This window comes from Camelus dromedarius, chromosome 16 (genome assembly GCF_036321535.1).
Source record: "Camelus dromedarius isolate mCamDro1 chromosome 16, mCamDro1.pat, whole genome shotgun sequence".
In the NCBI taxonomy this organism is placed as follows: Eukaryota; Metazoa; Chordata; class Mammalia; order Artiodactyla; family Camelidae; genus Camelus; species Camelus dromedarius.
In genome coordinates this window covers 21,935,234-21,959,513 of record NC_087451.1, presented here as the reverse complement: position 1 = coordinate 21,959,513, position 24,280 = coordinate 21,935,234, and the positions used below count along the sequence as shown (strand labels likewise).

Genomic DNA, 24,280 nt, shown 5'->3' with positions numbered 1-24,280 from the left:
TTAGCTTCAGAATTTCAATATCAATTATATAAAATAAAATAGTCCTGCTTTGTCCCTGCCTTAAGTGTGGTTATTCTGATAAATGGGGACTCAAACTCTGAGACCACTTTGATTTCCATGAGTATGGTCACAGTCACTTCTTAAATGTAGCAAAATATACAGGATATTCAGAGCCTCCCCATCCTGCCCTACGTCTTGATCTTGTCTTCACAAAGGGAAAATGTGAAGCACCTTTCCTGACCTCACAAATTAGCATTTGTCACCTGCTGAGTCCTTCTCCTTGATCAGAATATAAATAGCCTGGCCCTTTGCATGCATGTAAAGTGAGAATGGGACAAGCAAAAGGACAACCTGGACGGCATGAGGCCTGCAGATCTAAAATGAGCTCATTTCTGCCTTCCCACCCTGATTTTAGTGACCCATCAGAGACTGCAGCGTTTCTGGGTAACAAGAACATTTATAGTGGGTTTCAAAGGAATATTAAGAATAAGCACTTATTAAAGGCAGCTTGGCTAACAAGAGACCTTCAGGAAAAGCCAGTCTCTGGAAGGCAAAATGATTTAATAATAACTGGGGCACAGAGGGGTGCTGTGATGAAGTATGTTCATCTTAGAACATGAATCTCTGTTTAGAGAGTGTTTTATCATCGCTGGATTAAACAGTGGGCAGACCAACTGTGAGTAAAGGGACAAAGCAGAGACACTAAAACAATTTTGAAGATGGATTTGACAATTGACGTTTCAAAAGAAGCATCAGGGAAAAATAGAAACGTCGGGGGCTTCTTTACCCATATCATAGTTTTGTAGAGTTTTTATTTTGCAAATAGAAAGGTATCATTATTGTTTTCGTGCTTGGGGACTCCAGATGTGTCAATCCTGCTCCTGTTTTATACAGAGAGTGAATTCAGGGCCATTCAGTGACTGTAAATGCTTCAAATAAATTTTCTGCCACCCCTACTATGACCTATTTTGCTCTTATATCCTCTTTGTCCCTTGGCCCCAATATACAAAAAAGAAAGAAAGAAAGAAAGAAAGAAAGAAAGAAAGAAAGAAAGAAAGGCAGGAAGGAAGGGAGAAAGAAAGAAAGAAAGACAGGAGACTGTAGAGATGACTTGAAGGTGTCTGAGAATGAGGTGTCTTGAAGTGTCCAGAACACTGGCAATATCAACTTTTGCTCGTTTTTCTCCAACACCACACCTTATTCTCCATTTTAAAAAGAGATTTTGGTGGGGGGCATCTATATGGGGCTTACTGAAAACAATTGCCATTGTCTTTGTATTGTATAATTATGGTATGAAAAATAAAAGTTACGAGTGTATTAGTAATCCATTGCTGTGTAACAAATTACCCCAAAACATAGCAGCTTAAAATAGCAATAGACACTTATTAGCTCACATAGTTTATAGTGGGTCAGGAATATGGGAGCAGTTTACCAAGTTCTGGCTCAGGATCTCTCATAATGTTTCAGACAAGCTACATCTTGTGAAGGCTTGACTGAGGCTGGAGGAACCACTTCCAAGATGGCGCATTCACATGGGTTGGGAGTCAGTGCTTCAGTCTCTCAGCTCTCTGTTGGGTGCTTGAATGTCTTCATGACACCGTGGCTGTCTTCTGAGAGCAAGACAAAAGCCCCAATGTCTCTTATGACCTAGCCTTGGAAGTCACACTGTAATTTTTGCACTAATCCCATTAATTACAGAGGTTCACCCTATTCAGTGTGAAAAAGAACTACACCAGGAAGTACATACCAGGAAACAAGAATCTCTGGGTGCTATCTGAGAGGCTGGCTACTACAAAAGGTGCTAAGGAAGATGTTGAATTTGTGTAATTGTTCAGATGAAATAATTGCCTTTTTTTAAATTAGAAATTTGAACTTGCTTCCATGGGCATGATGTTTTACATATCAGATTTTTTGCTTGAAATGGCTAGGCACAACTGCTGTTCAACACTTTTTAATAATGGTGTCTTTAAATTCTGGATAGTCATCATTGACAACAAATTTGTTCACAGAAGCAAGTAATGCAAAATTTAAAGCCTTTTACAATCATTCAAAAACAGTTGACATTGTATTTACAGAATCTAACAGCTCTTCCTTTTCTGCTTTGGTAAATGTTGTGTTGCAATTTCTTGTGATGCTGCTAATGGATATTGAATCTAAATCAACTTTCTCGTATCAAATACATGAAAATAATGATGAAGTTTTAATTCAAAGGACACGCATGCCTATTAGAATAGTCTCCTCCCAGCCACTAAGTGAAGACATCAGACACTCACAGGCAGATGTATTAGATACATGTACAGAAGGAGAATCTAGGCTACTTGGGGAGATGTGTAAGAATATTAATTGTGGCATTGTGCATAATAGCAAAATCATGGGAAACAAACCAAGTGTTCATCAGGGATAGAACGGATAAATAAGTTGTGGTGTAAGCTCTTCGTACAATAAAATACTGTACAGCAGTGAAAATGAATGGACCTTGGCTGCATGCTTCAACCGGATGGATTTCAGAAGCATGATGTTGAACAAAAAAGGCAGCTAACAGATCCATTATTAGAAGTTTCAAACCAAACAAAATTTACAATATTTTATCAGACAGATATACATATGTAATCATCTAAAGAAAATGAAGGGGATGATTATCACAAAATTCAGATTTTGATCCCATTTTGTTGGAGACAGAGAGACACGGGATGGTGAGGTGCACACTGGAGCTTTTCTGTTCCTGGTATTGTTTTATTTCTCAACCTGACTTACACGTTTTCATTTTCTCATTCTTCTTAAACTGTACCAGTATATTCTGGACTTCTTTGTATGTATGAAATACTTCACAATTCAAAAACACAAAAAAGGATGTGCCCTTTCTTATACGCTGAATGTTGTGGGGCAGTTCATTTCACTTACTGGGAATAAATGCTAATAATTCATGAGATTTATAAAACTACACATCAAATATTTTTTAAATGTTAATTGATCAATTTTACACATTTTATAATTAGATCTATTACTGGTGACTTCTTTCTCCTCAGCCTTTGTCTTACTTCTTGGCTTTTTCAACCCAAGAGATTCCAGATTCACTAGTTTCTTAATTTTCATGACAAGCATCCTCCTCTTGGCCACGTCCTCTCATTGTCTGACTCCTGTATTTTTGCCTTTCCCTTCAATATAGGTGTTGCTCAGGCATCTCTCAGAGCTTCTGGTCCTCTCACTTTAAAATCTATCCTTGTGTGAATTTACTCATCCAAGGCAACAATTTTTCCCTTTATGCTAATGGCTCCCAAATCCACAATTCCAGCCCAGAACTAGGGAGGTATCACATTTTAGGGTAATGCCTATTTTTTTCTTAAATCTCCATAGAAATTGTTCCACTGCTTTCTGAAACTCTGTGTTGAAGAGAAGTCTGAAGCCAGCTTGATTTTTGTTCCTTTGTAGGTAACACTTTGAAACTACATGATTGTTTACGGAATTTTTCACTCCCTTTGTAGTTTCGTGATTAAGAAAAACTGTTTTGGGATATAGGTAACATCCCATTGAATTGATTTTTGCCTGAAATTACGAGGGCCCATTTGGTTCTCATAATGATGTGTTTCTTCACAGAAGGACAGATTGTTCTCTGGAATCTTTGACTATTATTTATTCTCCATTTGTGCTCTCCAGTCTGGTTTTCTGGTAATGTAAACGGATAGAGCACGCTGACAGTTACAAGCAGGGGATGCATTTTGAAATACTAATTGAAGTTTTCTATTCCTTTATGTTTGGATGTTGTCCTGTGGCTCTTTACTCAGTGGGTCAGTGGCATTTAATGCCTCGGAGATTGCAGATATCGCCTAAAACAGTTGATTGAATTTCTCAATAGTTTTTAAACACATACCAGAGACAATAGCTGTGAAATCCATGCTAGTTCTTTTCTTTTCCTGTGAAAGCCAAGCACTTTGGAGGGAAAAAAGGGTTTGTGCTGTGTTCCTTGTTTGATTTAATTCCAGCAGCTTGGCTTTAAATATACAGGGCACAGCCTGAAAGACTGAGAGGTTAGCATGTAAATGCTGAGCTGTAGACAGATCGGAGTGCATGGCAGTTTGACGAGCAGATTTCCTTAAAAGGATGGACAAGAAGTCTTCCTAGGATGGGGAAGAAGAGGCTGGGGAGGCAAAGCAGAGGACAACTTGGATATGATTGTAGAATTCTTGACCCTTTGAGGAGAGTTCAGGGAATAGGATGACATGACAGCTACTACAGACGTGACATTCTGGGGCATCCAGGAGAAGAGGACACTTGAGACACATGGGAGACTGCAGACATCTGGAGAAGCCTTTATTTTATCTGGTGCCCAGAGTTGGAGCAGCAGTGGGAAAAGGCAGGATTTCAGGAGAGGAACCAGAAGGCAGCCTTTCAATGCCTTGACCCAACATTGTTCAGTGATAAGGACTGACAGATTCCAAGATCTTTGTAGAAAGGTTGGGAGGAGGAGAACAGAAGTGCTTAGAGGACCAGCGTGGGGTCAGGTGGAGGAAGAAAACAAAATAGTGTCCTGTATCCTGTAGAGGCCTTGGTGGATGACTGTGTGTGGTTACAGGGACTATACAAGATGGTTTCCATCTCAGTGAGGACAAAGGACAGATGTAGACCCTTTCCTGATGGCTGTAAGATACATAGACCCCCAGGAACTTACAACCCTCCAGAGACCAGTGAAAGGAAAGAAACCTGAAACCTAAACACAGACATCAGAAGTGATTGCCTTGAAATGGCAAGACATGTTTTCTTTTGCTGACTGAATATAGGGGTGGATCAATCTGGACTTGGTCAGAGCCACTTAACTATTGTGGAAATAAGGGGTTGAATATAGAAATTAGAGCTTCCGTGACTGGGGGAAGAGCTGTGCGGAAGGCTGTAGCTGGAGGGTCAGAGAAACTGTCATCAGCAGCGTGCAGCACTGGAGTGAGTGGAGTAGCCTGAGTTCACGGAAGTGTGCGAAACTGTAGCACCCAGGCGTCAGAACTGCAAAGCAGGGGCCAGTGGAGAGATCTTCAAAGGTATCTGTCTGCAGAACCACGAAAGGGAAGTTCTTGGAGGGTCTGCTGAGGCACCAAGCCTGACCACCATGTCCTCCAGGATAAATGAGATTGCTAGACAAAATACAGGATGCCGGTTAAATTTGAACTTCAGATAGATCATGAATAAGCTGTTAGTGTAAGTACCCAAAGACCTCATATAAGACTGCATGGGGAAATGGGACGTACTTATACCAAGAAATTATTTATCTGAAGTTCAGATTTAACTGGGTGTCTCGTGTTTTTATTTGTGAATTCCGGCAACTCTACCCACGCACAGCAGCATCCCTTTCATCTCCTTCTTCCAAATCTCATGTGAATTCCATTCCAAAGCAAACTCGAACAAAGAAACGTGGATAGTAAAGCAGATTCTGACAAATGCAGTTTCCTGCCTTGTAAAGGAGGGTGGTGCCACATTGGTAACAGATGAATCGGAGTAAGACATCTTGAGGCAATTTTAACTTAGATTTTAAAAAACAACAGCACCTCCTGCGGCAGAAAGGTTGTTTAATGGACGTTGGTTTTGTTTGTTTATTTGTTTGTGTTTTTACCCCGGTTTCCATTCACCCTTCTAGGAATCGGTCAGTCCTTTTCCTTCAGGGAACTCCTCCCACGCCCTGAGCCACCTTCTACCCTGCTACCCTCAGTCCAGGTACCTCTGGTAGGGCTCAGTTCTTGGCTCTAGGACTGAAGTGTGCGACGTAGCCTAAGCTAAACGGATGATTCCACGTCCCATGTGCAGTCATCAGTGTGGCAATGGGCATGCGATTCCATCAGAACAGTAGAGTCAGACCCAAGGTTTTGGTTAGACTATTGGGGTAAATAAGGACTTCCTATTTTCTCTTGGCTTGAACCTAGGAGGATGTAGGGCAGGACTAATGGGGCCACCATGAGGGGAAGGGCATCTGAAAATGAAGCCAAAATGACGGAAATAGAGCTAGAAATGGAGAAGAGAACGCAGTTCCTGATGACACACTGGGCTCTTCATTGATGTGAGCAAAGGCTTCCCCTCCCAGGAAGCCAGTTTGAGTTGTGTTTTCTGTCCCTCTTAAATATGAGTCATAACGGATGCAACTGGCAGGGAAGGAAACGTTTCTTCAAGAAAGAGGCAAGATGGAGATGTATGTTGGTGAGGGAGAAGAAATCCATCAAGGAGACACTCCAGGAGAGAAAACGCAACAGGGATACTTCCTTCAACAATGTCTGTAGGACATGTGAAGGGTGAACCTTCAGTTGCTTCGTTTGTCACAGAACTACTCCAGATCACAGACTTAGCCCTTGATTTTCACCCTGCATTTGAATTAAGGCAGCGGACTGGAAGTTACATGGGCACACTTCCCTGTGTTTAGTCACCATTCGATGTTTAATTCCCGGAAGGGTGAAAGAAATACTTGCTTAATTAAACGTGCTAAACAATTGCCATCCTCACTTGCTTTTCACATATACTTGTCTTACAGCACACGCTGTGAAGAGTTGATGAAGCTATTTTTGAAAAAACGAATTCCACACACCACTTAATTATAATAATCTATGGACCGTAACTGTACATTTTCCACCCTAGGATATGGGTGGGCAGAACAAGGAAAGCTGCAGAAAACACACCTTCTCAGCTTTCTTTTGGTGATTTGGGAATTCTTGGTGCTTGGCATTCACTTTAATTCTCAGATTTGGAGGAAAATCGCACATCTAGGGTGCTGACCCTTCTCGTGGGGCTGGGCTACAAAATTTCCAAACAGAGATTCAGTCGTGACTGCATGATTGAATGAAGCAGTACATGTATTATCAAACATCTGAAAAATGGTGTTCACCGCTGAGCTGGTCATGTGGGTGCGTGTAGGACAAGGAAGAGGCTGGGAAAGAGTTGTGATTAAAAAAATGAACACTGTTCTTCACGGTACCTGGAATTGAGGAGAAAAGATCCATGATTCTCTAATTGTTATGTTTCTCTCATATTCAAAGATAACTTTCCTGGTTTATCTTGTTTGCCTCCAGGAAAAAGGAAGATCTCAGTTCCTTTTCATTCTCTTACTCTTCTCTAAATAACAACCCCTTCCTAACAGGAGACCCAGAACGAGAAAGACTAAATCACTTCTAGGACCTAATGGACAGAGTCCACCAAGAGGACTTTTCTAAGAGGTCAGAGATGAGTGTATCTGTGGTGCTCGCTATGCCAGTGGTTACATTATAGTCACTGGGATATTTAAAACTACCAACATCCACCCCAGGGTAGTATGTGGGGAAGCAGTATCTGAGGATGTCTGAAGTGCTAAGGTGTCTAGATGGTAGTGATGGCTCCAGAGCCAAAGTCCTTATCACCCTCCTGTGCTGCCTCTTGTCCTTTGTGGGGACATGTCTCCCCAGTGAGTTCTGTGTTCACAAGGATAGATAACATTGATAACCTGTATGTGTTGACTGGTACCCTGGCAAATATGAAAACAGGAAGATTTTGTCTTTTTCGGTGGGACCAAAGTTCATCATGTGAAACCTCATGGGGCGGCAACACATCTGAGGATTTTGAATTGCAGGCGCTTCTTTATTTGGGTTAGACTGTTTTCTGGTGCGTACGGTGCAGCCCTGTCTGAGATGCTTATTGAGAGTTAGAGCTCAGCTTACCGTCTGTGGAGAAGCAGAAGAGAGAATGATGGTTGGCCTGGTGTGGTAGGGAAACCTAATTTTCACTCTGTGGGCTTGACCTCTTTTAATCAGATTCTAAAAGAAAAATCAAAGACAATCACAAATGGTTGTAAGGGGTGAACTGCTCACCTCACTGGTCCTCATGGGGATCGGAAGCCATCTGATAGGCCTGGCAAGGCAGCCCATGAAGGTGTAGACAGACCTGATTTCTCTCCTCCCAAGGAAAGGGCAGCAGTGCCCACAACAAGACCAAAGGCTTGAGCTGAGCCCCGAAGTTAACAGGAAGGCAGGAGAATGGTCTCCAGGGGAGCGGACACTCACAGCAACCCTCTAGACTACCTCTCTTCCTCCATGCCCACCCCACATCCAAAGAGGAGGACTTCTGGTCTGGACTGACCAGATTCCCATTTGGTCCGAGTCCAGAGTGAACCCCAGGGACTCTCTCCCTCTCTTATTCTTCCTGCAACTCTTAACTAGAGACAAGAGAGTCTTCCATCAGTTCCAGCTGAGTCCACTAAGATTCTGCATGGCCCTGGACAAGCATAAATGCTTCTTTGCTCTCTTCTCATTGCATATATTTCTAAGATTTTGTAGTGAGAAGTGACAGTTTGAGGGAGAGATTTAGATGCTTGGGATTTGGTATTTCGTCTTTCTCTTTCTGCTGAATTTTGACATGATTTCAATTTACTGCTACACTGACTTTCTCTTGGTGATATGGGTTCCCAGGGGGCTCAGAGCTACACTGTGAGAACAAAGACCAAGTCTAGCTTAGAATCTGTGGAAGCTTTACTGGCATCTGAGAATAGCATTATGGAAATAAGCAAAATGATGTTTCAAGGCCAGCTCTGGGAAGTCAGCTTTGTCAGATGTTTATATAAATTTTTCGTATTGTTCAGTAAGCCCTTATGTAGCCAACACCTCTTACTATAAAAACCTACATCCCATGACCTACCAGGAAGAGAGATTCCATCCCCAGTTTTCAATTTCCTCGAGAGATGTTTATATCCAGGAGTTCCTGTCCATGATCCCGTGGGTTCTTGAAATGCCCTGGTCCAAGGCATTGCTTGTTTACTGGTGCCAAGACAATCTTTCAGAATTCAGGTTCCATCCTTAATACTCAGTATCAGTGGTTAAGAGCTGCTGTGGATGGAGGAGAGTAAGGAATCACAGCTCTGACTATTTGACCTGGAGTTTATGTATTTGCAGTTGACCATCCAAACCATGGCTCACAGACATATTGTGTTTAGCCAGAACTCATTAGCCCAGAGAGTGTTTTCATGTTAAATGAATTGCCATACTTAGAAGTCAGTGTAGTTTCATCCTTTCACATGTTAAACTGGGCCATTCTGGGCTGGCATTTCCATATGGCAATGGCCAGCTGGAGGCGAGAGGTGTAGTCCCCTTTTGATGGGGCTTATGCTCTCAGGTTTGATACTCCTCACTGCCTCCTCATGGAACAAATGCATCTATACTACGCACCATTGAAGATAGCCTAGAGATTGCGTCTCCTCAAAGGCAGTGTTAATTGTCTTGTAAGGGATATAACAGGGGGTGAGGGGGACTGGGAAGACCCGAGAGAGTGTGCCCTTTCCAAGGAGGACCAATGCTACTCACTTCATCCCCCCAGCTCCCAATGCAACCCCCAATTTACCAATTCCCCGATTACCAGTGGGACTAATGCCCTCTTTGCCTATTAGAGAGCCATTAAAGCACTGTCCAGGAAGAGAAGGAAAAAGAGGGTAAAGGTCAGAGCAGGTGATGGTTAGAAATCCTCCCATTTGTACTGGAATCCACCACAGTTAAGTCAACCTCTGAATGAATAATGAGGCTCCTTTATGGAGGGGGTTCTGCTGGAGGATGGTTGCATCTGCTGCTTTGTTTTCAGGAATGTGTGGCATCCTTGTTGGAACAGAGTCCTCCAGCCCCACTTCTTTTAAAAATTAAAAGAATAAATTTTATTTTTTCCATTAAAAAAGGAATGCATGCTTGTTCTAGAAAATTGGGAAAATGCATAAAAGTAAAAAGAAATTTAAAGGGTACCTAGATTCACTACCACTGTTAATAATTTGGGGTAACTTTCTTCCAGTCATTTTGTCACATACACACTCACTAAACACACAACATATATATTTATATATAAAGTGATCTTATGATACTTATAACATTGCCTATGCTGATTATGTTCTGAATATAAAAGTAATATATGTTCTTTATAGAAAATTAGAAATTATCAAAAATTTAAAGAAATGTAAAGAAATAACCATAAATCAAAGAGAGTCCCACCACTTAGCGATAACATAATTGATTTGTTGCTATCGTTTGCTTACTATTTTGTCTACACACTTTATACACGATTCAGATTTTTTAAAGCATAGTGTAAGCAGAATTATCCCAGTGCTAGGTGTAAGAGAAAGAGAAAGGGGGACTTGTGACAAATACTGTCTACTGCCAAGTTGTTTATTAGTCTACACACTTTTTAAAAAACATTAATGATGTGGATTATTCAATATGGTTTTTTAATAACCATAAAATAACTCAGAGCCCTCAAGTGACTACTATGTTGCTCTATGCAATTGGGATTTTAAGGATGGGGCAAAAGTTCTGATTTGGTAGATCTTCGGGCCCAGTATCACCCGTCTTCTCATGGTCTGCCCACTTTCAACATGAATTTCACCAATCCATTCCACGCAGTAGAGTTCTAGGGAAGTTTAACCTTGATCTTGCCGCTGGGCTTCCTAAGCGCCCTCACTGCCTTCTCTTTATTGGGATAAGGCCAAACTTCTTAACAATGGGGCTCAGTAGTCCCTGCTCTGGGAGAGAGAGTGTGAGACTCCAATGAGTTAATGCCTGCAAAGTGCTTTAGAACAGTGCCTGGTGCACCGTAAGCCTTGAGTTAACGGCAGCTGTCAGTTTTATTCTTTTCTACTGCCTGCCTTCTTTCCCCAGATTGTGTGGGGTCAAGGCTACTGGGACAAGCCCCAGATTCATATCATTAAGGTCCATCCCTTGAGAAAGAGAGAATTTCCTCTCTTTAGGTCTCAGTTTAGAAATTCAAGAAACAGACTTTCATTGGTCTGGCCTGTGTCATGTGCCTACATGGTGGCTGGCGCAGGGTGGAGTCTGTTACCCAGAGGTGCGTGGGATGTAGGCATGGTGGCCAGGATGATGTAGGACAAAGATTCAGAGGTCCAAGCATCATCAGCTTTCCCCCTTTCCATCCTCTCTCTCCTGAGGATTTTCTGCTTCTGATATATTAAAGTCTTGTCTTCTTGTCGCCTATGAAGGATGTCATTTTCTCATTACTACGATTTTGTGATTCTCTTTTGAATCTTTAGCAGGAATATTTCCTTTTCATTAATCTTGGCATTGTGCAAAGGTCCCACACAAGATGTGCTTATCTATATAATCACTCTATAGTCTATATAATGTCAAGCAGGTAAGTCCTACCGTGTCATCAGTAAACAGCTTTATCCCTTCCTCCCATCCCCTGCTTTCCAGGTTATTCTTAGAAAATAAGAAAGTCATTTGGTAATATCTCAGCTTAATAATTGACATGCCCAGTTCGTTATAATATTAACAATTCCAAATTGCTGTGAAGCTAAACTTCTTCCTGGCCTAAGCTCAGGTTTTCTGGGGTTTGTCAGTGTCCCTGTGATAAGGGAAGGCTGACCAGCGGAGGTGGAAAAGGGGGGCTTTTCCCCGATTCCTCTGTAGCTGCTGCTCCTCTCCCCACCCTGAGGGGGAGGTGGACAAAGTGTGACACTGCAACAGACTAACCGTAGAAGCACGTATCAAAGTCTAGTCATCTTCCAATTAGCCAGACACGAAAGAAATTTGCACAAGAGTGAAATAATTCCACTCTTCTTACAATATTTTTGGGAAAGAAGTCTTATTTCTCATAAAAATATGTTCTTCGTGTTGACACATCATGGGCTTATTGTTTTTTATTTTAAAATGGTTTGGTACATAAACTATTAATGGTCTCCGTTTTTATGTATAGTATAGTAAATGTATACAGATGTCCCACCCAAGCAAAAGCTCTTTCGGGTCCTCAGTAGTTTTTAAGAGTGTGAAGACGTACTAGGACTAAAAAGCTTGGAACCGCTCTTAAAAGACGTTGGGTCTCAGATACGGGTGCACCAGCCATAAAATTTACGGTTGTAACACAAATACGCAGATATCGCTTGTCTTCCTTTCTCTGTAATGGTGGTCCTCTATGGTTCTGAGCCCTGAGATTTCCAATCTTCAGAGATATCCGTCAGATTCCTAGCCAGGGCACTCATTGTCACCTGAGTATCTCTTAGGGGCTGGGAGCCTGGCGGTCAAGGTCGGGGAAGGGCTTGCCCTGCGGAGATCTGTCTCGTTACCATTTCCATGCTGCTGTACCTGCCATATGTTGGCATGGAACATTCATCAGGAATTTCCCTCTTAGAGTCCTAGGCAGGAAGCTGAGCAGAAGTCCATTCTGCCCTCAGGTCCTCTAATCTATCTGGGGGGTTCTGTTGTCCTCCTCCTCTCCTTCTCCATCATTTCGAGCCCAATCTGTGGTGATGATCAGGGCCAGGACTCTCTCAAAAATACATATGTCTTACTCTCTTGTTTCTTCTCTGATTCTCCCTGAATTTCTCCTCTCAGCACAGGAGGGTATTTCTCTCGGTCCTGCATAGCAGGGAGGCACTCTTCCACCACCTTCTATATGCAGTCCACTCTGGTTTCTTATCAAGCTTGGCTCATTGATAGTCAAAGGTCAGCTTTCAATATCCTTGAAAACACTTTCTCTTTCCACTCTGTGGCTCTTGCAATGACATGACAATTTTTGCTACTGTGAGCCTGACAGAAGTGAATTTTGAAAGTCAAAGTGGAACGAAGATTTCTTCCTCTGGTCTCTATTGTTTGCTAGGGTCAGAGAGATGGAGGGTTACTGTTGTTCGGACTGGTGGGGGAAAGAGTCGAGGTCGAAGGAAAGGGGGAGAAAACCACCAGTTTAAAATCATCACTCTATGGTCAGGAAATACTTCAATGCAATTTCACAGAATCCACTGTTATCCTGTCCTGTTCACTGTCTTCTCTGGAGTCCTGAGGTTGGAACTAAACAGCAGATGCTTTGTTCATGGGATGCTTTCTCAGTACTTCAGGGATGTCCCACTGTAAAGACACTGATCAATGTATGGGCTCATCCTACACTTCATTCTCAGAAAATTGCCTACAACTCCAGGGATAGAAGATGGCAGCTATTTGGAATATGTGGTCCAAGGTTACCTGACTGCAGCTGCGGGACCAGGGATAGACCCTTGACCCAAAGAGCGGCGGATTGCAAAGATGGCCATAGCAGCATCTTCCATCAACATGCTTTCCTTACAATGAAACCTTGCTACACTCGCTTCAGACAGTGGAGTCCATGCCCCTCCTCTTGAACCTGGACAGAACTTCAAGACTCAGAGAGTGGACTGTGTGACTTCTAAGGCTACTTCACGTGAGATGATACAGCTTTACCTGGCTCACTCTCTCAACCTCTCCCCTTTGCCCACTCCCTTTCTTCCTATCTCCAGATACCAGCTGCCATGTGGTAAGGAAGGCCCAGCCACATGGAGAGGATGCATCTAAGAGTTCCAGTCAATAGCCCCTGTTGAGGTCCCAGCCAACAACTAGCATAACAGCCAGACATGTGAGTGAGGAAACCTTGGAGATGACTCCGGTCCCAGCCACCATCTGGCTGCAACCGCATGAGGGACCCTGAGTGAGAAGGATGAGCTCAGACAACCCTCAGAATCATGAGAGGTTACAGCAGTAAATAATTGTTCTTGTTTGTGCTATTAAATTTGGGGTGATTTATCATGCAGAAATAGATAACTGATACGCAAGGGGAGCATTATAGAGATTTTCAAATTTCCTCCCAGGAATTTTGGAATTGAGGCACAGAGAGACCGTGTCAGCTAGCCATAGGGGTTAGGCCTGGCAGATGATGCAGACTCAATTGCTAAAGGTGTCATTTTAGTCAGGTTCAACCATGTGTGAAAGGAACCACACACAAGAGGAACAGAGCTTTGTAGAGAGAAGGAAATGAGATAGGGAGAGAGTATTTTCATGGTTTTGGATGACTTTCAGCTTCTTCACTTTGGAGAGGCCCGGTTATACATTCAGGACTTAGATCCTGTGTGATGCTTTTATGTCAAATAATGATGATGGTAATAATGATATCTATTATTATATTTAATTATTCATTTAATGATAATCATTTTTATTATTAATAGTATTCTCATTTTTTGCCTCAACTAATTTCAGCGCATTTTTCTTTCTTGTTACCATATGACTTCTGATTAAGACATCTACTCACCAATCTGAGATGGATATGGACATCACTGGCTCTGTAGAGAATAAACTGACTGCAGAAAAGTTTCACCTGCTTTATTAAATGAGAACATTTTGATGGTTTTGCTACAGTGAGAGGGGAGGGGCCATTTGCCTCTGTGAATTCCCAGTCTGTGGCCCTCAGCACAGCATGACAGCTGCGGTGGTCACGGTGCTACTCCCTGGTTGGTTCCCGCTCCTCATCCAAGTGGAACATCATAGAATCACACTTCCTGGCTCCCCTCGGGTGGGATGGGACTGTGTAGCCAGCTCTGGTCAAGAAGATGAGAGCAGAAGGGATATGTGTCACCTCTAGCTGCTACTAAATTGTCCTGGCCAGACCCTCTAGAGTTGTCTTTTTCCTCTGCCGTGGTGGGAGTCAATGTGACAGATCTTGGGGCTTCAGCTGTCTCTGAGCCCTTGGGTAAGGATGGGAAGTGCAACAGAGGCCCCAACTGATCCACAACAGAGGGGAGTGAAAAATAATCCTTTGACGCTTTAAGGAGATTGGAGAGTTGTTTATCACCATAGCAGAATCCAGCCTATCCTGCCTGACGCAGTGACTCTGCATCACCCATTACCAAGAAGACTGAGACCTTCCAGGGGAACGTCCCTGAGCAGCCCCTCTCCTTATTTCACAATGGCCGCCATCTTGCTTTCCCTCGAAGTTTCAGAGAGGTGGCTCTTCGTCCCCCTGTGCTCCTCCCACACCCAAGGGAATGGATCTTGTTCTGGGTCCCCATCCTTGCCTGATTCTCCTTTCTCTTCAGATGTTAACACACTCAGGTTTGTGCTTTAAAATTTAAAAATTCTTATCCAACCTTGTGATGCCTTCTAATAATCACATATTTTCTCTCCTATTAAACTTTCCTACAGATAGTTTATACACCCTGCCTCAGCTTTCTCATTTCCTAAATACTTAATTCTCTGTAAAATAATTTTTAAAAATCTAATTATAGTTAATGTACAATATTGTGTTAGTTTCAGATATACAGCAAAGTGATTCAGTTATATATATATATATATATATATATATATATATATATATTTCAGATTATTTTCCATCATAGGTTATTATAAGATACTGAATACAGTTCCCTGTGCTATACAGTAAATCCTTGTGAAACTCATTTTTGTTCTAACCTCCTCACTGAAGCTGGTTGCCTAAACTTGTTTGGCTACATAGATCAAGGCTCCTCTGATCCTCTGAATTGCAGATCTTTATTATCGTAGGATTATAGGCTTTCAAAACTGAAAGTAAAATGCAGAATGATGTGCTTTTCAAACTTTAATGTATATAGAGTCACCTAGGGATCTTGTTAAAAGACAAATTCTGGGGTCCCACCCCCAGAGTCGCTGATTCAGTTAAATCTAGGGTAGGGACTGGAAATATGCATTGCAGTGAGCTGCCACGGGTACTGATGTTGCTGCTTTGTGGGCACACTGGGTTAGACGACAGTATTTTGTTTTCTCCAAGTCTGAAGTGAAGACCAATGTATAGAGTAATATCCTTTGAGTAGCAGGGCAGGTCTTCTCCATGGTTGCCAGGATGAACCACCAGAAGTAGCTCTTATAAATGGTCTAAGAAAGCATGATTAGGGTACACATAATTGGGAATGAGAGCAATGGTCCCAATATTCTACACTTGACACATGGACTTAGAGTTGAGATTGAAGCTGGAGGCAAAACAACATCTCTTCTCTTCGTGGAGAGCACCCTGGTCCTGAAACACACATTTGAGCTCTATATCTACAGGCAAACACAGAGAAATAATGAACTGTTGAGAACTTTCTGTGAAAATGCCTTCTGTGGAATTTTTTTTTAACAGACAAGTTATTGATTTTGGGAAATCACAAAAATTTAAGTTAAACAGAACAGGCAGTTTTCTAAGGACCACATTCTTCCTCTATAACCATCTTGTTGACACAGGGTAGCCATGCTTATAACTGGGAAAATGCTACCTTATAAGCAACGGCCTCCTGCCAAGGGGTCTCCCCTGTCCTCCCATCACTCTACCCTCCCACTCTACCATTCTGCCAGGACCAGAACTAGCTGAACTTATCAACTCCCTGCAAAGGTCTTGACAAAGTCACAGAAGCAGAGACTAAAAAAGATGAGAAGCATTTTAGAGATTTAAAGTGGCCTGGCCCACTCTTTTGTTTCAAATGAGAACACTGAGATTTGAAGAGGAGAAATATGTCTTTCAAGGTCATCTGCCAACAAGATGCTGGCAGAGCCGGTACAATGAACAAGATCTTCTGTTACCCAGTCCAATACTCTTTGACTGCATCCTAGTCTCATGGGATGGGGAAGTTGAGATGGGCAAGGCCGAGGGTGAGTTATTCACAAGTTCATTCTGCTACCTAGAAGCCCAAATAAGATTTGAGTATTGTGTTGTGATAATTCAGTGATAAGCTATATCAGACATGGGTTTTGTTTTGTTTTTTCATCTAATATCCCAGCTTTCACAGATGAGGACACCAAGACCCAGAGGTGACACTGGCCAACACATTCCTGTATAAAAGTTACTGATTCACTCATCCTGGAACTTTCAAAGCATTCATTTCAACCTCTGCTCTTTCTGATCTTCCCTCTTGACTCATTTACAGCCTAGACACTAAGTGTCCTTGGTCTTCTTCTTAGACTCTTGAAGAAAAATCTTTCTTACTCTTCCCTAGAGGCTTTCTGCTTCCTTCATGCTCAGCCAGAGAGGAGAAAAATCAGCGTCCAGAGTGACATTGAAGGGAAAAAGCTGTCTGAGACCCTTGGTATCTCAATGCTTCCAACAAGAGTTTTCTCTAACCTTGGCTTGTCAATGATGCTATACTAAGACCTCATTTTTATAGACCTCAGCAATTTGGAATTAGTGACAACTGTGACAGGAGCTAAACTGAGGTTTACCTTTGAGAAGCAAAGAGGAAAAAGCTGAACAAATTGTTAGAGTTAATGATATTTAAAGGTGGATGTTTAGCCTATTTAAGAGAAGAATCCTTGAAACATCATTTTAAGCATGTTCAGAACTCTCTGACTCATGCCCCTTGACCATTTTTATATTAATTACATGTGATTTTTTTTCCTATCAATAAGGAAGATCACCTGTGATTTTTCTTTTAAAGAACATGTTTCTAGTCTAATTTAGCCATTATATGTATAAGCCTTGTAATTAAATTGCATTTCTTTTTAAAAAAATTTGCCAGTTCAGAATTTTGTCTTCCCTTGAGCTTTTTTCCAATGATGAACATAGATTAACAAAGCTTTGCTGTACTCATAATGTGTGTGTATTTGCTGTGAGTCATCATGGGTTAGAACCACTATGACTTAGAAGCACCTCACTGTAGTAATGGTGGTTGTAGTGAGCAGAACACATTTCAGACTACGCGTGGTTATGTGTCATTGTGTATTAGAACAATAAACAAGTCTGTAACTTTGCCCTAGGTTAAGAATACTCTTGGTAGGTGATAATTAAAGGATTTTGAATACAAGCTCAACACATCCAATGAGAAGGGCTTTAATCACAAGAGAGTTGGTCAGTTGGTAAGAGAGTGTAACTGCCTGTGGGTGCTGTCAGCGCTGGCAGTGAGAAGTGAGCAGAAGACCGGGTCCTGTTGGCTGCACTTTGTTCGCTGAAGCAGAGCCCACCGGTATCTAGGTTGTGGTGAAAACTCAGAAACACAGAACAGCAGATGACCTTAGCAACAAAAGGGAATACGAGCCAAAGAAAATAACATATAACAGATGAATCCAGAGAAAGAGGGTCTTGTGCAAGACTCCAAATCTAAATCAGTTTTCACAGTGCAACCTGATTCCCTGGTTAGAATGGCAGGTTAAAATTAACCACCTGTGCTCTAGTCACCCACGGCAACTGCAGGCGCTAACTCTAAGACCAGACTGAGTCCTAATGCCCAAGAGTAATGGTACTCGATTAGACGAGTGTGGATGCAAGGTTGTAACTTGTGATTCTGCTGAGTTGCTCCATCTTACCCGCTGGCACTTGCTCTAAGCCTACCTTCCTACATTCCTTTTGTTCACCGTTTTTAAAGCATTATTAAGGTCTAATTTGCATATCATACAATTCACCCATTATAGTATACATTTTGACGACTTTTAGTAAATTTGTACAGTTGTGGGCATCACCATAATCCAGTTTTGCAACACTTCCATCACCCTAAAATTTCCCTCATTCCCATTTGCAGTCCATCCCTGTTTCTCCTCCCATCTCCAGTGATCTACTACACCCTTTATCGTGATTTTTAATTACCTTCAGTTTTTGCCTGTAGTGTTTGTAGGAGTAAGCACGTGGCTGTTTTAAGAGACATAGGTTATGTTGAAACGGGTTTATTTTTTTTTTAATCCATAAATATCTGTTACTGACAAAAGTGGAAAAATCCTTAAGACTAAATCTTACTAAAGTGATATTGGTTTACAGTACATATAGAATGTGCTTTGACAGGTAAGTAGAACAATGAGATTTGTACAGAAGCAGCAGTTCCGGGGGTGCTGCTCATCACGAAGCTTACTTATGAGAGATGAAGAAACTGTGCAAAGGAACCAATAGAAAGGTACTTTTCATCAGTACTACCATATATAATAAACATGGAATCCATAAATTGGGCTAATGCATAAAAATGTTCATTAATCCCCCCCTTAGGAAATTGTGTCCCCAAACTAAAAATCTTACAGTAAGAATTGCTTTTTTTTATTAGAGAATTTCAAGAATTCTTTACTACAAAATGTCTAGTTGAGTTATAGAACTAGAGGAATATTTGCCACTACGAAGCAAGTGAATGAGTCCTCCCATGGAGTGGCATTCAAGGGTCACAGCAGGAGTGGGCAGCAAGGTTGAGCAGGGGTCTTCCTCTCCCAAAGGAGGAAGGGTGCTAAGGGAACATATGACATCATTTCTCTGCCTGATGGATGGCGGGTGTGGTTGCCGATTTATCAGATGTGTTCAATGATACTGACTTGGACTCTCAATTCCGGCTTCAGAAGCTTTCACCGGGAGGATGGTAGTGTCACAAGGAGGGGCTGGAAAGGTACTAGGATGGGGTGGGAGCCCACCTCTTAGCAGCCCAGGGGGTGATGCCTGCCCCTCCTCCAGGTGGAGGCCAGTGTCCAGACACAGGTTCTGGAGGGGGATATAACATCTGTTGCCCCGCAGAGCCTCTACCGTGCCTTCTCTGTGGCTTGGAATGCATCTCCAAGCTGCTCTAAAATACAAACTTCATGCTGTTGTGGGCCAACCTCTGGACCTTTCTCCTCCAGCCTGTCCCCTCTCTGAAATCAGAACCACCTCCCTCCAGCTTTAAGGACCACATCAAGATGAAAACGTCAGAATTCCCCAATGATACAGACACCCAAGATGATTTAGATGTCTTTATGAGAGGGCTTCCATGACACATGGTTGGTCACCTTACTGAATGGGTAGGCCCTTACACCTTCAAACAGGAGAACATCCCTGGGTGGCCGTGACCATGGGGTCCACCCCTAGGCTCTGGGGAGGAGTTTGGCGGCTGCCTACAGCATCTGAGGATATCGCCATGGGGCAGATGTAAATGGGATGTGTGTAGCCCAGTTGAGGTGGGGAGGAACAGAGAGGAGGGAGTGCCAATGGGGAATGGAAGCCCTATGTATAAGAGCTGAATGAAACTTCAGAACTGATCTGGTCAAAGCCCTTCATGTTACAGGTGGGAAACGGAGGTGCTGAGCGAGAACGTGGCTTGTCCTCGGTCACATGGCAAGACGGAGATATAGCCGGGGCCGAAGCCGCGTCTCCAAGAGCCTCAGGCCTGTGCTTTTTTCCCCTCCTGTAGTATGCTTCCTTCTGAAATCAAATATAGAGCCCAGGAAGACATAGCTTTCATATCAAATCTGTCACTAAAATGCTGCATTTATAAAAATAATAATAATAACATAGGAACCCTGAAAAATACTTCATTAAAACACAATGAGCTTCCTTGAAAATACTCCAGAGCAAAGTTTCCCAGGTTTGGGGAGGGTAGGGGAGGAAGGTACATGGGAGGAACAGAGCAGATGCTTTCCAGGGGCCAGGTCATTGTCAGGCCTTGCAGATGAACTTGGGTCAAGTCCACAGTTGCCTGTGGATGGAATCTGAGGACAGAAGGCAGGTGGCAGGCAAGGAATCTCTGAAGAAAATGGATTGTTTGGTGGTGGGGTTATTGGAATGGATACTTCTTCGTGCTTGGAGGGTCTTGAGGCTCTCTAGTCTTTGGGGATAAGGGAGGATCTGTGACACACACAAGCAGGACAGGCGTGAGGGAGGTGGAACAGGTGGCCAAGAGCCCTCAAGGATATGAATCTTTGGCCAGAGCAGGAGCCTCTGGGCTGGTGGCAGGCTGGGGCAGGGGCTTTAGGGACGGGCCAGCTGCAGGAACCAAAGCTGATCTTTGACCCACCATGCCCCTGTTATCTCATAGGGTCAGGAGAGACCGGAGAATGTCTCGTTCTCGGATTGTTTGCATTGAGGGCTCTACGTTTTAGAACTAGAGAGTAGAGCAGGACCAGGGAAAAGAAATTAGGGATGGAGGGAGGTAAATGGAAGGAAAGGGCAGGGCCAGGGAGATGAGAGGGAAGAAGATTGAGGTCAATTTCAGGGTGTGAGATTGGAAAGAGGGGAGGAGACATTTGAATTAAGGGAAGGGCTGAAACTTTCTAGAAGGCAGACCCATCACCCAGGACGCTGGGGAGCCCTGAGAGCACAAGCCCGGTTAGGGAGCTAAAGGAAATCTTGGGAAAGACTTGGTGGTTTATGAACTCACGGAACCAGGAGTTAACTGGAGGAAGCAAGACGGGAAAGGGGGAGGGCGTGAGAGACTGTGAGAACCTCACTGCATCTGAGGCCAAGCAAACCGGCAAGAACCAGGTTGGTCAGCTGAGAACCTGTGCGGACCCCAGTGCATTCCCAGTAGAGCAACGGAGACTCACACTAAGAGTCAAATAAGCAGAGGGAAACTTTGGGCTTTGGGGAGGGGGACTTCCTTCGTGGGGGAAGGGCTGGCCCTTCCAAGTGTGATAGTGGCCACCAGCTTGGTGGGGCTGGAAATCAGGACATCTGGGTTCCAGCCCCAGAGCACTGTCTTATCTGCTACAAGAACTTGTCCGGTAATGCGGCCTTGCTTAGTCTGCAAACATGGATGAGATACTGCTGTGTCCCAGTTAAGGAGTTTTAAACTGGACAGCAGGAACGGTGGGGTGAGAAATGTTTTAGAATCGAGCCTATCAAACAACCCCTGAGACAGACAGACAGGGCTGGGGAGAAGCGTTGTCCTGAGGGACCTGGTGCTGAGATGATGCTTCAGACACGGAATGAGATCAGGTTTCTGGTTTGGGTGTATGTGTCTGTAGACATGTGAGGGGGGGATTCTCACCCACCCATATCCTTTTCTTTCCTCACCAGCAGGCAGCCTTAGAAGGAATTGGCGGGGACTGGATTAGTGGGCAGTGGGTGGGAGGGACCAGCTGTGAGAGACACACCCTTGTTTCCAGGAGTAGTTGATTTCCTCCAGCTCAATCCTCTCAGCATCACCTTCTGGATCAAACTCTCATAAACCCTTAGGGACCAGCCCTTGAGAAGGTTTATGTGTTTGTAAGGAGAAAGAGCAGAGAATTACCCCTGTCCTCACAGCCTCACAGTCCCAGTAACACCACCACTGGGGGCCTGAGGGCTCTGTTCATCACCCTGTCATGATTCGTGTGACGGTAAGCCTTGCGGGGAGGAGCGGGGGAACAAGAGCTTTGGAATTCTTGAGTAAGTTAGAGGAATCAGTCAATTGATTTCTCTGTGGATTAGATTAAAAATTCCCAGGGCTGATACTGGGGAGTTCTCCCAGCCTCCCCCAACCTTTTAAATCTAAAATCCCAGTTTAAAGTCATTGCTTTTGGAGCCTGACTGGCGACAGTCACATTTTTAGTGCCACACCTTCACCCAGTGGTCTGAAACTGATTCCCCCAGGTCCAGCCCAGGGAGGTACCCTGGCCCTGAGAACAGGGGAGCCCCCGTTCTCCCCCCAGGCTTTGGTCTCGGGGGAGCGGATGCTGCTTAGTTCACTGTCTACTCTCCAGGAGGCTGTCACACCCTGCTCAACCCCTAGGTTGGAGGCAGAGAAGAGGCTGAAATGGGCTGGCAGGGGCAGCCCCCCGATAGAGCTGAGGGCATGGATCTCCATGATGCCCCAGTGCCCCCTGCAGGGGAGCAACTGGGGACCTTCCCAGTTACCCACCAGACCAGTAGCCTGGAGTACCATTATTTGCATCTGCTAATGCGTCTCTGTCCCTTTGATCCAAAGGAGGCACTGGTCTGAAGAAACAGCAGCCCGGAAAGACGGATGGAACTACGGGAGGATGGGAGGTGAGGGCAGGGGAAACAGGCAGAGATAGCCAGTTCTGAACAGAGAAGGGGCCAAGCAGGGGGGCAGTGACTGGGAGAGAGGAGTGCACGAGGTGCAGGACAGCTGCCTCGGGTCCTCCTTGATTGGGGGCTGAGCTGCCCCTCTCCAGAAGCCAGTGCCTCAGTCCTGCCTGATGTGCGTGGTGGGAGACAGGTGGAGCCCTGGGCGATGGGAATGGCGAGCCCCTGAGACCCAGGGCATCACAGTGGCCCTCCCCACCCACTGCTCTCTGGCCATTGGCAGACGCCTCTTGGGAGAAGAGCAGACCAGGGGAAGGCAGGCCCAAGTGGCAGGTCAGAGTCAGACGCAGTGGCCTGGAGGAAGTGTGGAGATCATCAGGTTGCTGGGGAGGGCACCCCAAACGTCCCTGCACCCCATTGCTACTCTCTTCTGGGAGGGCTAGAGCAAAGCCCCAGAGAACTCAGGGATGAAATCTAGGACTGGGGGAGGGGCAAAGTCTTGTGGGTGGGGCAGCCATCCCCGACTGGAGGGGGCGGTCCCAACGGTGGAGAGGCAGCTGAAGGAAGGGAACCCCTCTCTACCCCGGGGCCTGGGGAGGGACACAGGGCCAGGGTTGGGGGCCGAGGGGGTCAGCGGAGGAAGGGCCACTCAGTGGGGACCAGAGAGTTCCAGCAGGCAGAAGAGAATCATTATTGTGCTTATGGACACAGCAGCTCCCTGGCTCTGAGAGAGCGAGCAGGCAGTTTATAGGCACTAGAAGATTTCTGTGATGCGGTTGTGGGTAAATGAATGAGACCGAGTAGCCTATTCAGTCAGCCCATCGACTGCACCCACTTGCCACTTCCAGCCCAGGCAGCTTCAGGCCAGGGTCAGGCCAGGGTCTCCTGGCTGACAGAAACTGCGGCTGAGCCCCCGGGATGCAGAGAGGGGATATGGGACTGAAAGGGAGTCAGTGATGGTGGCAGGGTGAGTCTGGGGCCTAGCCCCTCTCCTTGCTCCCCTTTGACTCTCCTGGAAGAGTGAGGGTGATCGCTCTGGATCTGGGTCTGAGCGTGCTGTGCCAGGCCACTGGCCGAGTCCCAGGAGTATGGCTTTCTGGCACAGCCTACCCCCACCTCCTACAGAGGGGACAAGGGAAAGAGAGCCAACCAGGGCTGGAAGCTCCGCTCCAGGCCCCTTCTGATCCCTGCCCTGCCTGCCCGGCGGCCCAGCCTGCCCTGCCGGTCACACGGTCACTTCTGTCTTGCTGGCTGTGTAGCAGGTGTGGTGGCCAGGGATGTAGTGCAGCTGTTCCACTGTGTTGTGTCTGCGCGAGGCAAAGGCCTGGCGCTTGGCCGCCGTCTGGCTCTTGCCCAGGGTGGCGTAGGAGTTATTGGAGGCACTGGGATGGGAGTGCATCTTGGTCATGCGGTAGCGGTCCAGCACGGGTGTAGACACAAAGACATCCGTGTGCGAGATGGCCCGCGACAGGGTCTGCTCAGGGAAGGCCGTCCGCTCCGGGGACAGCAGTGGGTCCTGGGAATGCAGGCGTTCTGTGGAGAGCAGCTGCTCATCTGACAGGATGCGGTCGTAGGGCATGCCGAACTCATCTGGCAGGCCCCGACGCGGGGACAGGACCCTGTCCTGTGACATGGCCCGGAGGGGCCGGCGGGGTCGCTCTCGTGGCAAGGGCTTCTGTTGGGCCATCTGGATGACGTTGAGGGGGAGGGTGCCACGGGCAGCCAGGTCAGGCAGGTGCCGCCTCCTCATGTAATACTCATCAGCCTCCTTGTCGGCTGCAGGGGAGGAGAGACCAAGAGTGAGAGAGGAAGAGAGAGGTCAGCTGGGGCGACACCAAGTCTGCACTAGGACCCTGCAGCCCAGACCGGTAGAGGCAGTGCTTCTGGT

General features: G+C 45.0%; 1 protein-coding gene across 2 annotated transcripts in view; it reads right to left on the bottom strand.

Annotated features, from left to right (window-relative positions):
- Positions 1-18,451: 18,451 nt before the first annotated feature.
- The window catches only part of SHISA6 (shisa family member 6), a 231,736-nt gene continuing 225,907 nt past the window's right edge, over positions 18,452-24,280 (bottom strand). For both annotated transcript variants that reach the window (XM_031467604.2, XM_064495270.1), the window contains one exon: positions 18,452-24,168. In XM_031467604.2, the coding sequence (XP_031323464.2) occupies positions 23,618-24,168 (551 nt within the window). In that variant the 3' untranslated portion in view covers positions 18,452-23,617. The remainder of the gene's footprint in view (positions 24,169-24,280) is intronic.